The sequence below is a fragment of the Prionailurus bengalensis genome, chromosome B4 (genome assembly GCF_016509475.1).
Source record: "Prionailurus bengalensis isolate Pbe53 chromosome B4, Fcat_Pben_1.1_paternal_pri, whole genome shotgun sequence".
Taxonomy (NCBI): Eukaryota; Metazoa; Chordata; class Mammalia; order Carnivora; family Felidae; genus Prionailurus; species Prionailurus bengalensis.
In genome coordinates this window covers 136,429,320-136,443,939 of record NC_057358.1, presented here as the reverse complement: position 1 = coordinate 136,443,939, position 14,620 = coordinate 136,429,320, and the positions used below count along the sequence as shown (strand labels likewise).

Genomic DNA, 14,620 nt, shown 5'->3' with positions numbered 1-14,620 from the left:
ACTTCTACTGAGGCCTGAATTTGGATGGTCCATGCTGAGAGATTAAGAGGAAGGAGCAAGCCGCCCACCCCCCTAATGATGGTACCTGGCCAGTTACCAATGCCATCTTGTCGCCCACAGTCAGACTCCAGCATCCCAACGGATGTACACATTGGGCAGGCGCTGGTCTAAGCCTGTACGTAAATTAACTCAGCCAACCTCCTGACAGCAGCCTTTGAAGGTGCGGGCACTATCATTATCCCTATTTTGCAGTTGAGGAAACTGAGGTACAGAGAGGTCAAGGCATCCATTCCCGGTCACACGGCTAGAAGTGAAGAGCCAGCAGGCTCGTGCTCTCAGAGTCCTCCCGTCAGATGGGACCCGTCCTCACGTCCACCCTGTGGGACTGTTACTTGGATTAGTGGGTTAATGCGGAAAGAGCTTTGCCTGGTACCGAGCGCAGCAAACCCCAAATATTTGCATTCGCTGTTCTTTTTTTTATTCTCTCCTTCAGTGAGTGTGTGTTTAATGTTTAATGTTTAGTAATGATGTGATTATATGGTGTGGGATTTATTTGAGTGGAAGAATTTATTTTAATAGTTTCATAAACGACTTCAGCCACGAGTTTATTGACTCATTAAAGGGTTGAAGGGGTGGCTCAAATGTTTCCTTTATTTCCCTGGATTTTATGGCAATTTCACACTGGCGAAGGGTTTGTGAATTGGGCGTTTGCAAAGGCATCTTGGAGAGATCCTTTGTGAGTGTCGAGCTGTCTGATGGAAGTGAGCTTGGAACCAGAGGAGGGAGGACTTGCCCTGCATCATCAGGGCAAAGAGGAGAGCCAGCAGCTTTGATGAGCTTGTGCCAAGCCGGGCTGTTGGGAGATGGGGCTTCCCAGGTGGGCACCCGCGCGTGCAGAGACCCGCATGGGGACGGCTCCTCACTGTGGGCGTGACTCGCATGGGTTGGGGTGAGGGGAGAGGGCAAGAGCAGTGGGGGTGAGGCCAGAGAGGGAAGGGCTCAGGGAGGCAGGCCCAGGGCGGGGCTCTCAGGGTGGGTCTCCCTTCCCCGCTTGGCTCCCCCAGCCATCTGCGAAAGCTTCCGCTCCTCCAGGGCAGGGGGTCAGCCTGCCATCCAGGCCTCTGTTCCCAGTGCCTGGGCCAGCGCGCGATACACAGTGGGTAGGTCCTCGTCCTATGTATGAGTTGTCACGTCCTTATGACTGGTAGGTACTTACATTCTCGTGCGTGTGGTAGGCAGCTATAGTCATGCTGCGTGGGAGGAGCGTAGCCCTGACTTCAGACCATCTCGAGCTCTATTGTCAGTGGAGGGGAGTGGCCTGAGGTCCAACCGCAGGGGAGTCCTCACCCCTCGAAGCTCAGCCCCTCTTCCTTTGTCTAAACAACAGGGAGAACCATGGCTGCCTCAGGGGGCGATTCAAGGATTGGAGGAACTTCCATAACACCCTAGCCCAGCACCTGCATGATGGAGGCGCATTGAAAGGTGGCCTCCGGAACTGGGTCTCAGTACCTTGGTTCAGTTGACTGGAAGCATGTCTTGGTTACAGCCTTTCCAAAGGAAGTTCTGGGAACCTTTAGACCGACCATTACTCATTGCCCAGAAGGAATTCTTGCATGGAAAGAGATCTCAGGTCTAGGCAGTGGTCATGGCGCCATGAAACCTGGGTTATGCCTGGAACCCTACTGTCACTCCCCCACTTCCGCAAACGGCGCACTGGGTCATGGACACCAATTCACTGGTCACTCAGATCTCGAGACCTCCTAGTGGACGAGAGTCCACCCTTGGGGAGGCTTGGGGGGCTCTCAGAGTGGCAAGAGTCTGGTTCACGATACGGTGATAAGGGTCTACAGCAGTGCGCTTGCGCAAAGAGCTTCCACTTTATGCTCATCTGGATTTTTTAACGTTTTATCTTTTTTTCTTGTTTTTTGACAGGCAGTCTCGCTTATGTTGTTATTTTTAACATTCATTTATTCACTGTAAATACAAATGAAGATACAGTACAATTAATTTTCTTTGCTAATCAAAATATTTGATCAAATGAAGCAGTTTTTCGATTCTTAGAAGTAATTATACTGTTCTTTAAAAGGAAGTGGAGGAATTCTTTACAGAGTATTTCTAATTAGGAGTTTTGCTACCTGCTGTGTTCTTATTCTGTATGAAGTTTCGAGGTTGTGTTTTTTTTTTTTTCCTCCTGTAAGGAATCCTAGAGAAACTATACAATTGTGTCCCTAAGTATTTAGAACAAAACTTAGTAGGAGAATTGTGCTATCTGATTAGCTAATTACAACCTTCCTAATCGCTAAATTAATACACCGACATATTTCTTTAAAAAATGTTTTTAATGTTTATATTTATTTTTGAGACAGAGAGAGACAGAGCATGAGCAAGGGAGGGGGAGAGAGAGAGGGAGACGCAGAATCAGAAGCAGGCTCCAGGCTCCGAGCTGTCGGCACAGAGCCCGACGCGGGGCTCGAACCCACGAACCGCGAGATAGTGACCTGAGCCGAAGTCGGACGCTCAACCGACTGAACCACCCAGACAACCCTACACCAACATATTTCTAATCTGACGCCTGGATACACCACACTGTCAAGCCTGTTGCTCCCAGCCAGGTGACCGCCACCTGGGACACCCGCAGGAGGAGGGTCCCAAAGTTCCCTTGCAGCGTGCCCATCGTCAAGGAACACTGAGCGCAAAAAAACCATCCACACCAAACAACTTAACTCCTTTTCTTTGTACTCTGTGCCCACCCTCGTCTATTTCTTACTAACTAGACATTCAGAACTGTGTTGGTCAGCTACTGCTAAGTAACAAACAACCACGACATCTCCACAACAGCAGCATTTATTTCGTTTTTCCATCTGTATTGTGACCGGTCTAGGCTGGCTCAGCTCTGGGTGGCATGCCTGGGTCATCTCTGTTCCACGTGTTCTCACCCTCCTCCTCGGACCAGTGCTGTCCCCCAGGCCTGTTCTTCTCAAGACAGTGTCGCTGGCACAGGAGGATTTGCCCAGTCACACAAGTGCTTTTTATATTCTTTGTTCATGTTATAATTGCCAACATTCCCTTGCCCAAAGCAAGTTGTATGGCTGAATCCAAAGCCACGTGGCAGACAGAGGACGTGGATACAGGGAGAGTTGAGAAAAATAGAGCCTTGAATGCAATATCCCACAAGGGAAAACAAATATACGTGTGTCTCCGTTTCCAGCTGTATTGTGTTAGTTGACAATTCAGTCCACCTCTTCCCTATTATGTTCCCTCTTCCCTGTTATATCTAGAGAAGTTGTTTGGGATACAATGTAGTGCAAAATTGATTTCCTAAGTCAGCCAAGACCGTGGCTGGACATAACTTAGTGACAGTATGCTGGAAGGTTCTTTTCAGGAATCATTCCCCTATTCGAGCTGTTGCAAGAAGCGTACGATAGACTGCATGGGAGCTAACAAAATTCCGGGTTCAGTTAACCCTTCTGGAGCACACACCCTGGTTCTTGCCACCGGCTTAACCCCCCCCCCCAAGTGCTGCTCCCTCTCCTGGGTTAGAGGCAGGTCAGCCAGCCCCTCGCCTGGAGCTTCCCCCACCGCTTCAGATGTGAGTTTCCCGCAGCAGAGACAGGCTAATTCATCTTTATCTCAGGCGGGCTGGTACAGTGCCTTCCTGAAATGGATGGTGTGCTCCTTGATTGTGTCTGCGTTGTGCTGGATGGTTCTCTTCGACTGCTGTGGCTGTCACTACTTTACAGACGGAGAGCCTACACCCAGAAAGGTGAAGTGACTCGCGTGAAGTCGCCAGCCACACGATGTCCGAGCAGGGCACTGGCTTAGCCATCCTGAATCTGAGCCCATGACCTGACCTCCGGCACCCCTGCCGTCCAGGGCCCCGGGGCAGCCGCTCAGGAGCCCCGGGTCCTGTGAAACAGTCACAGGGTACCTGGGCTCATGCCCCAGCTCCTGGGGTGTGTGACCACACCTCAGACCTGGCTTCCACCTCCCTGGCAGGTGGCCTGACCTACAGGTATAGAATGCACCAGAATGCCTCTGATTACTCAGGATAGAAACGGTGTTAACTGGGAGCTGAGACTCAAACCCAGGTCTGGCAGACTCAGGCAAAAATATCTGTAATAACACCCCCCAGCAGCAGCAGCAACAGCAGCGAGAGTGGCAGCCCGCGTTTGCCAGGCACTGAGCCAAACACTGCACGGTTTTATTCTGCTGAAATCCCAGGCCCGCCCTTTGTGATGGTTCTGTTTTTATCCCGGTGAGGAAAATGAGGCAGAGAGGGGTGTATGTCTTGCTCAAGGCCATAAGAAAAAGGCAGAGCTCAGCTCCATTCAGCAGCCCCAAAGCCCTTGGTTCATGTCCCTGCCCTCCAGGCCCAGCACCCTCCGCCTGAAGGTCTGGCCCCGGCAGGTGCACTCCATCCGGTTGGCACACCCTTGTTGGATTACTGTGCTCCCGCAGCGGCCAGGCGGGCCCCTTCTTAGTGTGCTCGTGCAGGGGCCCAGAGATGGCCCTGGCCTGAGCAGGGAGGATGAGCCACGGGCTGGGGATCCCAGCGCTGTGCCTACAAGGCTCTCCCCATGTCTTCAGCCAATGGCTGTGTGAGGGCCCAAGACAGTGGCAGAGACATCAGCCTGCAAGAGGGAGAGGGGCCCTGAAGCTGGGCCAAAGGGTTGGGCTCCAAATGAATTCTGCGTAGGTCCGCGCTCGCTTCTCTTTGACCGCCTCAACTTAGACTTCTTCCCTCTGGTCTCCCCCACCCAGGCTGCCTCCCTCAGACTCCCCTAGACTTCCTCCCTCCGACCTGCCCCCACACACTGCTTCCCTCTGACTCCCACCCGCTGGGCAGCTCTTGGGGGATCCTGAGCAATGGCTAGATTTGGAACCACAGGTTTATGTTGTAAAGCCGGGACTTGGTTTTTACTAAGTGAGATACGTGGATATGTTTGAAACTGAAGCACTCCAAGTTATTTGCAGGCTCTGTGAGGATTGTATGCGTCACGTATTGGGACGTTTATACATTTCGCCAACAGGGACCAGGAATTTTCTTTGTGGCAGTGGGGGACGGTATTTCTCTGCGACATCAGGAGGGACACTGTTCTCCAACAGGGTCAGACCCATGGTGGACAGGATTCCACTTTGTATTTTCTTTTTCTTTTTTGCATTTAAACGGTACCCGGCACAGCCCGGCATGCATACAGTTGTCAGATGAGCCGTCGAGGGCTGGAGCACCGAGGTGCGGGCCCCGCGGCTCCCGTTCCAGGCAACGGTGTGGACGAAGGTGGGCGCCCGGCACCCGATTCCTTCCCTGTATAGCTCTTGGTGCTGCAGCTACGATTGCTATGCCGGGTGAGGGTGCCTTTTATGGGAAGCGTAGCTAGTATTGGAAAGTGACATTTGCATCTCAAGATAGTGGTGTCCTTTCTGATTAGGAGACACATTCCTTCTAGTTATAGAAAAAGCACCATTTCTTTCCCCCATTCAGATATAATGATCACGTGAGAAGCTCCAGAACACAGACGCGCCAGACCAGGAGCCATCTGTTCTTCCCTGGCGTCTTCAGTCCCTCGGAGCGAGGCTGGTGGTGGCTGAGCGGCTTTGTTAAAAAGCAGGGATGGGAACCAGAATGCGGGTGCCTAACGGATTCGGCTCCTAAGCGCCCTGACGCAAGAGCCAGGAGGCTCTGCCCTTCAGAGGCCGGTGGGTGCCCTGGGCAGCGTGGCGTGCGGAGCGGCCGTGGGCCCGGGGACCTCCAGGTCCGTGGCACATCCCTGGGCACCGAGGTGATGACGGTGGTGCCGCTGGGGGTGGCGTTATTGGTGATCCTCGTGTGTTCTTCGCACCCTTATTGTCGTTGCTAAGTTTTCGACAGCGAACACGCAATAATTGTTGCAGGCAGGAAAAGAGTATTTCTCTCGGGCAGCAAACCCACCTTGGTGAGAAGTTTCAGTCACCCGCACTCTTGTGTGTTGGCCACGAAATTGTGCCGCTTCTGTTCTCCTTGGGAAGTGCCCGCGTGTGTCCCCGGCCCGGGGGAGGGCCGGGGGAGGCGTGTGTGCAAAGAGCCCGGAATCTGCGGGCCAGCACCTTTGTCTCTTTCCGACCCCGGGCATTCCCCAGCCTCCCGACCTTGCCGTGTGAGGACGTGGCCTCCAGCTCTGGGTCTTTGGCTGACTTGCCCCTGCCTTTCCTTGCCTCCCAGGCCAGTCCCTCCTCCTCAGGGAGGCCCAGCTACGTCCCTGGCAGGGCGCCCCCTTCTCAGAGCACACGACCCGCTTAGGATCTCCGCTCGCCCCTGAGACTTCGCCCCGGTCTCTCTCTATCCCCCCCTCGACACTCCCCCTGGGCAGAGACTTTTTCAAAGGATTACTTCTTAACCTCCGCCTCCCCAGTATCCGGAAGAGCGCCTGGCACACAGCAGATGTCCCACGGGTGTTGGTGAGACTCCGTACAGTACTCGAGGGCATGCATTCTGTGCTCATTCTCTGCTAGTGCACCAGCACAGGTGCTCACCCGTGTGAGCACAGGGCTCTGGGAGTCAGGCGTCACTCAGATGCGTGCACAGGTGGAGAGCAGGGGTCCCATTCACATCCAGGGCTGTCACGCTGAGCAGGGCTCCCTGCCCAGGCTCTCGGCAGCGCCGTTCACAACCAGACTGTCCCAAGCCCCGGACCTCAGGACCCCTGACCCTCGGGGGCGGCAGGACTCCTGGCTGGGGAGTTCCCGTCATCCTCTTGACTTTGTCTTCCCTTACCTTGCCACCCAGAGAACAAGCATTAATATTCGTGTGTCTGCGTCTTGTGTCTGTGTTTATGTGATCACTTGGACCATTTTATGGTTCTTTTCCACTTAGTACGTCACAGACGTTTTACCATATTATTAAATAATTCCTTAAAAGACTGTAAATAGCTGCATTGTAATCCATCCTACAGAAATACCATATCTTATTTAACTGTTGCCCCGATGTCAGACATCCAAACTGTTGCCAGTTTTTTTTTTCTGTCTCGTAAATTTTGTAAATAATCCTGTAATGGTCATAATTCCATGAGCTCGCTGTGTTTCTTTCCTTAAGGAGAGTCCTGAAAGGGGAGGTGCTAGGTCACAGGAACTTGTTACGGCTTTAGATCCCTTATTCCACCTGCTCCAGCATTGAGCTCATCAGTCAAAAAATGTGCCAGTTTGTTAAAAGAAAACAGTCGAGGGGTGCCTGGGTGGCGCAGTCGGTTAAGCGGCCGACTTCAGCCAGGTCACGATCTCGCGGTCCAGGAGTTCGAGCCCCGCGTCGGGCTCTGGGCTGATGGCTCGGAGCCTGGAGCCTGTTTCCGATTCTGTGTCTCCCTCTCTCTCTGCCCCTCCCCCGTTCATGCTCTGTCTCTCTCTGTCCCAAAAATAAATAAACGTTGAAAAAAAAAATTTAAAAAAAAGAAAGAAAACAGTCGGATCTCATTTTCATTTGCACTGCTTTGCATCGTGACAAGGTCAGAGACTTTTAACCGTAGGTTCAGGGCCACTGCCCCGAGTGGCCCACAAGGATCCCACCAGTTCGTTCGTTGTACTGGTCGTGACATTTTCCGCTCTATGGGTGCATTGCTTATCCGTTCTTTCTTTGAACAAGCATAAGACCCTGCTGTGTGCCAAGTCAGTGGGGGATTCAGCAGTGAACAAAAGACTAGAGCCCTTGCCTTCATGAGGTTTATCTTCTGTTAGGGTGAAGAAGACAATTAAGGAATAAACACACAGGGGATCGGAGAACAAAAAGCACCACAGAACACCAGCGAGGACAGGGGAGAGGGAGTGTGGAGCGTGGTTCTAAACATGTTCTAAAGACCTTGAAGGAAGTCTGCAAACGGCAAGTGCAAAGGCCCTGAGGCAGAAAGGCGCTGGCTGTGCTTGAAGCAAAGCAAGAGGCCTGGTGGCTCTGAGCAGAGTGAGCAAGGAAGACAGTCACAGAGGCGAGGTCAGAGGGCAATGAGGCCAAGTCGGGGAGGGCCATTGTGAAGCTCTGCCTGTTACTCTGGGCAACAGGTGAAGCCTTTTGAGAGTTTTGCTTGACCTGATGTACACCTTAAAAAGATCATTCTCAGAAGAGAGGGACGATGGCTTTTTAATGATGGCTCTGCCCTCGCCTACCACTCCGTCGAGGGAACAAGTGTTAATACTTGGGGGGGGGGGGGGTGTGTACAGCTATGTGTGCACTTTAAAAAGGTCATCCACAGAGGGCGATGGCTGTAGTCTGTGCAAGAGATGATGGTGGCTTGGACCAGGAGGTGAGAATGGAGAGTCAACTTCCATTGGGATCGTGGGCGGTTAGGGAGTGGGGGTAGGTCTTTCGCAGGTGACTCCGGGCCTGAGCTACTCGAAGCACATGCTCCATTTGCGGAGGTGGAGACCTCGGGAGGCCGATGGTTTGAAGTTGACGAGTCAGGAGAGAAGAAGGAACTTTCCTTGGTGAAGCTCGGATGTTCTTTCTTGCTTGCGAGGACCGCTCTTAACCCAGAGCTGACTTGGGGTCAGCCACGCCGTTCCCCGCTCCTTCAGTAGCCTTGACGTCATGGCCCAGCCACAGCAGAGGCCTGTTTCCCACCCACCCACAGCCCGAGCAGGTGGCCACGGATTTACTGGCATGGTTCGAGACCAGCTACACTACTCTGATCATAGCACGTTTATGACATTTTAATATCCAGCAGGTCAAAGGCTTGACTACTTGCCTTTCCCCAAAATGTCGCAGCTATTCTCTATATTTATTTTTCCGTATCAACTTTAATGTCCATGTGTCTAATGGTTTAAACATTTTTTATGTTTATTCATTTTTGAGAGAGAGAGAGAGAGACAGAGCATGAGCGGGGGAGGGGCAGAGAGAGAGGGAGACACAGAATCCGAAGCAGGCTCCAGGCTCCGAGCCGTCAGCACAGAGCCCGACGTGGGGCTCGAACTCACAAACCGTGAGATCATGACCTGAGCCGAAGTTAGATGCCCAACCCACCGAGCCACCCAGGCGCCCCATCCATTGAGATGTTTCTTAGGATTTTATTAACTTGTATTTATAATTCGAGAAGACCTTTTGAAATGCAGTCTTCACATCTGGGATCACAGTGCACGTCCCTTTGCCGTTCCATCCTTGCTTTCTACCCCTCCCCCCCCCCAGAACGTGCACAGCTGTCTCTGTATACCTTACTCTTGCATATGAAATTTCTCCCAAGGTACTCAAGAGCTTGTCACTAATGTAAACGTGTGTTGTTTTCACAACACAATTTCTAATGAGTTATAATTACTGCCCCCCGAATGGTCTTGCTTTTTTGCATTTTTGGCTTCATTCCAGGCGCTTTCCTCGTTGTCTTGAACTTCCCACTTGTGTAGTCACATCCACAAATAAGGATGAATCTTGTCTTTCAACATTTATACCGTTTATTTCATCTTCTTGTCTTATTTCAAAAGCTGGAGTCTCTAAAAATGTGAATCATAGAACTGACAGTGAGCATGCCTATCATGTTTCTGACTTTAACACTTTGTCACCCATTTAATATGTTTGCAGATGGCATCTGGCTAATATTCTCTTATAGGGAGGGAGTATTGCACACAAAATCTTCGTTTTATTTCTACGTGGTTTATCTATTGTATTCTATTCTATGCCATTTCTATCAGGAAGAGCTGCTGAATTTTGTTAATGCCTTTTTGCCATCTGTCGGTATGTGACCTAATGTAAGGAATTGAAAGATTTGCTAATTCTTTACAATGTTTTTAATGTTTATTTTTGAGAGAGAGACAGACCGACAGAAGGCCAGTGGGGGTGGGGCAGAGAGAGAGAGAGACAGAATCCGAAGCAGGCTCCAGGCTCTGAGCTGTCAGCACAGAGCCCGACGTGGGGCTTGAACTCAAACTGCGAGATCATGACCTCAGCAGAAGTCGGACGTTCAACCGACTGAGCCACCCAGGTGTCGCAAGATTTGCTAATTCTTGGAGGACTCGTATACTTGGAATAAGTCCTAGTTGATTTTTTATTTAAAAAAAGGACAATGGTGCTAAATATCTCTAATGGTCTTTTAAAAAATGTTTTCATGCCTGCACAGTAATGTCCACAAATGAGGTTGGTTCACATTTTTTATTTCAAGTGTTTACCATATTTAGGTATTAGGGAGATATATAACGAGCTGGAATACTATGCATTCCTGTCCGTGTGCTGGAACAATTTGACTTACATAAAAATTATCTATTGCATAGAAGTGAGATTCAGCTTGCCCTTAAAATCAGCTAGGCTTGGCACCTTTTTAATAATAGACGGTAGATCTTATAACAGCCTTTTCAGTTTCTTTTATGGTTACCTGTCTATTCAGACCTTTCTAATACTCAAGTTAAATTTAGTAATCTATATTTTGCTTAAAAACGATTCAGTTTCCTCCGGAGCTAAAACCATATTAACCTAAGGTTGCATAATCCGCCTTGTGAGAATTCTTCTATACCTGTTGCTAGAAGAGTAGTACTTCCCATTTGCTGTGTGTTTCAACACTTTCAGAGAGCACTCACATATATCATCTCATGTCACCTTTACTCTGCCCTGATGGATGAGGAGACCGAGGCAAAAGGGGCTAGTGGCTTGCATGGGGCCACACAGTGTGTTAGAGGGAGAGTCTAGCGTCAGACTCAGGGCTCCCACCTTCTGGTTCTAGATTGTAGATCGTCCACCCGTGTTCTTTCCAGTTATGTCCACCTGGGGCCCATCCTTCTCGGGACGCAAAGGAGTGACAAGTGTGAGGATGGAGTCTGAGCATGACCCTCCGTCGGCGGGGGGGGGGGCTCCCTTTGCAATCTGAACACCAGCACCCCTTGGGACGTTTGGGGGGCTAGCCATGTGCTTAGCTATGGGAGGTGAACTTTAACTGCTGGAACATGTATCATCTGTGTCAATAACATCACTCTTAGTTTCTAGAATGAAAAAGGAAAGGCATTCATTTGCTTTGAATGTCTCCAAGAGGACGTATTTAAAAGCTCCTTTTAACCTTTCGGCGGTTGAAGATGAGACAGGCTGTGGCCCGAGCGTAGTGTGGCCACATTTTTGAAGATATTTGCAGCAGCACTCTGTGTTTGACCCAACTTCATAAAGTAACATTATGATCTGTCCTGAAGGATAGTAACGCATGATACATATATTGCTGAAAATGAGACATGACCGTTTGGGGGGGGATTAGTCGTGAAAATCTCGTAAAGGTCTCAGCACAGCGCCATGCGTCATGAGAGGTGCTGCAGCTGACAGGCACGGCGGGGTTTGAGGGAGGCAGCGCAGCGTATTTCAGAGTCCACCCTGGTCCGGGGACAGCTCTTGTGCGTCGTCACCTGTGGGTTCTCACGGAGCCCGGTGTCCCCTGCCACCTCCAGCCTCACCCCTTCCTCAAACCCGAAGAGCTGAGCTGCTGATGCAGGGGCCACAGGTCTGGTTGTGGGGGGCTTTTTCTGACTGCAGCAAGTAGGTGATGCGAGGACTGCACCCCTGAGCGCTGTCCCCTCTCAGGAGGCTCGGGACGCAGCTGCCCTCTGAGCCCCGGTCTCCCAAGTCGGCTTCATTGTGAGCTCAGTCTGTGCTCCTGACTGGCCCACCTGCTGTCCCGCCTGTCCACCATTGTGGGCATCAGCATGTGCAGAACGTGGGCTGTGGTCTTCCCCAGACCCCTCCCGCTCACCTTGCCCAAGCCCTCTTGCCAGCCCAGAAGCCTAAACATACACTAAGAAGGTCCTCCTCTGCCCCTCTTTCCCCAGAGCCCATTCCTCCTCCCTCCAGAAGGGGGTCCCCGAGCCCAGGTTGCCGCTAGCCCTTCCTCGGGGCTCCCTGGCACCATGGACAGCGTCCTGAGGCCCCAACCCGCAGGCGCGCTGCCCAGGGAGAGGTGTAGAATGCTAGGGGTCTGGTCCTCTGCCCGCCTCTGCCTCCGACCCCACAAATTCTGCCCTCGCCGTGACTCAATCTCTGTGAGCCTTGAGAAATCTGGGGCTTAAGGGAACACTTAGCCCACAGTGGCGCTGCAGCATCACGTAGTAACGGCCATCGAAACCTGCCTTTCAGATTCTAACCGCTGTAAGTATAAATCCACTGCACTAATGTCGGGAAATAAAAGCAGTCCAGAGACATACCCCCTGTTCCGTCCCTTACCTCAGAGCAGACACTCGCTGTGTGTTTGTGAAATGGACCAAAAGACAGACCGAGTGAGTGAACGGATGAGGACAAAGTCCCGCCCTCCCCGGGACGACTCTGCATGCAGCCTGCCTGGTGGCACTGACTCACTTTTGCTCCTCCTTCCGTGGTCGGTGAGCCCGGGCTTCCCCGTCCGCCAGGTCTGAACCTCTGGTTGGGGCTCCCCCGGGGCCCAGAGCCACGAGATGGTTTATAATTTATTAAGTGAATCAATCTTCCTTTCTGCTCTGCCCAGACTGCTGCCGAGTGGGCCGAGAAAATGCCCCAAGGCCCACCACCCACGACTCCCAAGGAAACAGCACACCGGGAGCTCCTGGCTCGGATCCACAAGGCAGTGGGCTCCTGTTACTGTGCGATTGCTCAGGAGTTTGACAACTTCGACACCATGAAAACGAACACCGCCTCCAGGGACGAATTCAGGGCTCTTTGTGCTCGCCACGTGCAGGTTCTGACCGATGCGCAAGTAAGAAATGCATTTGCTTCCTCATCCTAACGTATGAATGCCCGGCCAACCGTTCCCCAGGGCATGGAGAGTTTAGAATACTTGAAGGCTTGGGGGTGGAGCAGGGGGTGGTGTCGTTACTGTTTTGTTTTCAATCTCATTGAAGGAGTTTTCTGTTTGACAAGTAAGACTTGCAACTTTTCGATCGGGGTGCAAATTATGTCACTTTTTTTCTTTATTTTTTAACGTTTATTGAGAGAGAGAGAGCGAGCGCACAAGAGCGTGTGTGCAAGCAGGGGAGGGGCAGAGAGAGAGGGAGGGAGGGAGGGAGAGAGAGTGACGGGGGGAGAGAGAGAGAGAGAGAGAGAGAGAGAGAGAGAGAGAGAATCCCAAGCAGGCTCTGCACTGTCAGCAGAGAGCCTGACACGGGGCTTGATCTCATGAACCATGAGATCGGGACCTGAGCCGAAATCAAGATTTGGATGCTTAACCAACTGAACTGCCCAAGTGCCCCAGTCACTTTTATTTTTTAAATCAAATTAAATTCGGTCCCAGCGACCACTCTCCCTCTCCTTCCCTAGATAATCCCAGAGTTTGTGTGACCCCAAGAGGCAGCCGGTCTTCCCCCAACACCTGAACGGGGCAGCTCAGAGCCTGTGATTTGCTCTGGGCCTCCCGCCACCCTGCCTCCCCTCCCGTTCCCTCTCCCTGGTTCTGTTGCTAGCACTTTCGGATGCTCTGGGGATCCCACCGCAGGCATGCTGGTGACGTGCCCACCGCACAGGCTGGACAAGGCCACCCTCTCTGAGGCCCTGCTGCCCCACACAGAACCCCCAGAAGGGATTCTCTGTGGCTCCCTCCTCAAAAACCAGTGGTGCTCTTTTTAGCTCTGGCAACCTGCCACCCTGGGCTTCTTTGGCCCCTTGTGGCCTCCCAGGGCCTGCCAGCAGGATGCATCCGGAGGACCTGCCTTGCAGTTTCCCGACTTCAGTCGATAGTAACACTAAATGCTAGTGCCGGGGGACGGTGCCCCGGGTGGCTTGCTCCTCGCTGTGGCCCAAACGCCAAAACAGAGCCCGGCACAGAGCAGGTGCTCAGCAAGTCCCGGTGAACGGATAGCATGGCGGGTTTAGCGTGCACGTTCTCCACCCCCACCGTCCAGTGGCCGAACAGCTGGGGTGACACAGAGCACCGACGATCCGAACACGGAAGCAGAGCTCCCTGCCCCCCCCCCCACAGCAGACACACTGCTACAAGCCCTCCGCGCTTGTCAAACAAGCTGGGGCCCTAGTGCCACAGAGTCACTCGGGTGGAAGCCGAAATCCAAACTACTTCGGCAAGTACTCCAGCGCCCTCCTTCCCCGGCTCAGCCCGAGTAGCTTCCTGCAGCTCCCGGTGGAGAGGTCACCCTCCCCTCCCAAGATGGGGCGCTCTACCCTCAGGCCTCATTTTCTCAGGGGTCCCGGATGAGAACTAAGAGTATTCACATGGAAGGGAGACCATCACATTCGATGCCCATCGCCACCCAGGCCTCAGGACTCCCCACCCTAAAGAACGAGTTCACTAACATTAAGAATTCGAGCACCAGATTTCACTCTCCTAAAATACCACCTTTTTAAAGCATCATGATCATTTTCGCTAAGCCGAATTAAAGTGCTTCTCCCCAGTTCGGTCTCGTAGATCGTCAGAGCTGAGCAAGATGGCTGTTTGCAAACGCTCGTCCCTGTTACTATGCATGGATGGAAACCTTTACGATTAACCCAGTTGTGTTTATGGTTCTATGGGGCGAACTAACTAAGGTTTTGCTAATGAAGATTTTTCATTTCATCTAAATGAGTAAACGGTTACTCTCATTATAGATATAAATTAGTGATGTGCTAGCATATCTGACACCTGTACCAGAGAATCTGATTTTAATTGTCCACCAAGAAAGCTTCACCATCCCCGCACATCCAGCCTCCCGCCTCTGCAACAAAATGAAATACTTTTTTTTTTTTTAT

General features: G+C 51.9%; 1 protein-coding gene across 4 annotated transcripts in view; it reads left to right on the top strand.

Annotated features, from left to right (window-relative positions):
- EFCAB6 (EF-hand calcium binding domain 6) overlaps positions 1-14,620 on the top strand; it is a 240,063-nt gene that overhangs the window by 215,578 nt on the left and 9,865 nt on the right. For all 4 annotated transcript variants that reach the window (XM_043562841.1, XM_043562842.1, XM_043562840.1 and 1 more), the window contains one exon: positions 12,414-12,641. In XM_043562841.1, the coding sequence (XP_043418776.1) occupies positions 12,414-12,641 (228 nt within the window). The remainder of the gene's footprint in view (positions 1-12,413; positions 12,642-14,620) is intronic.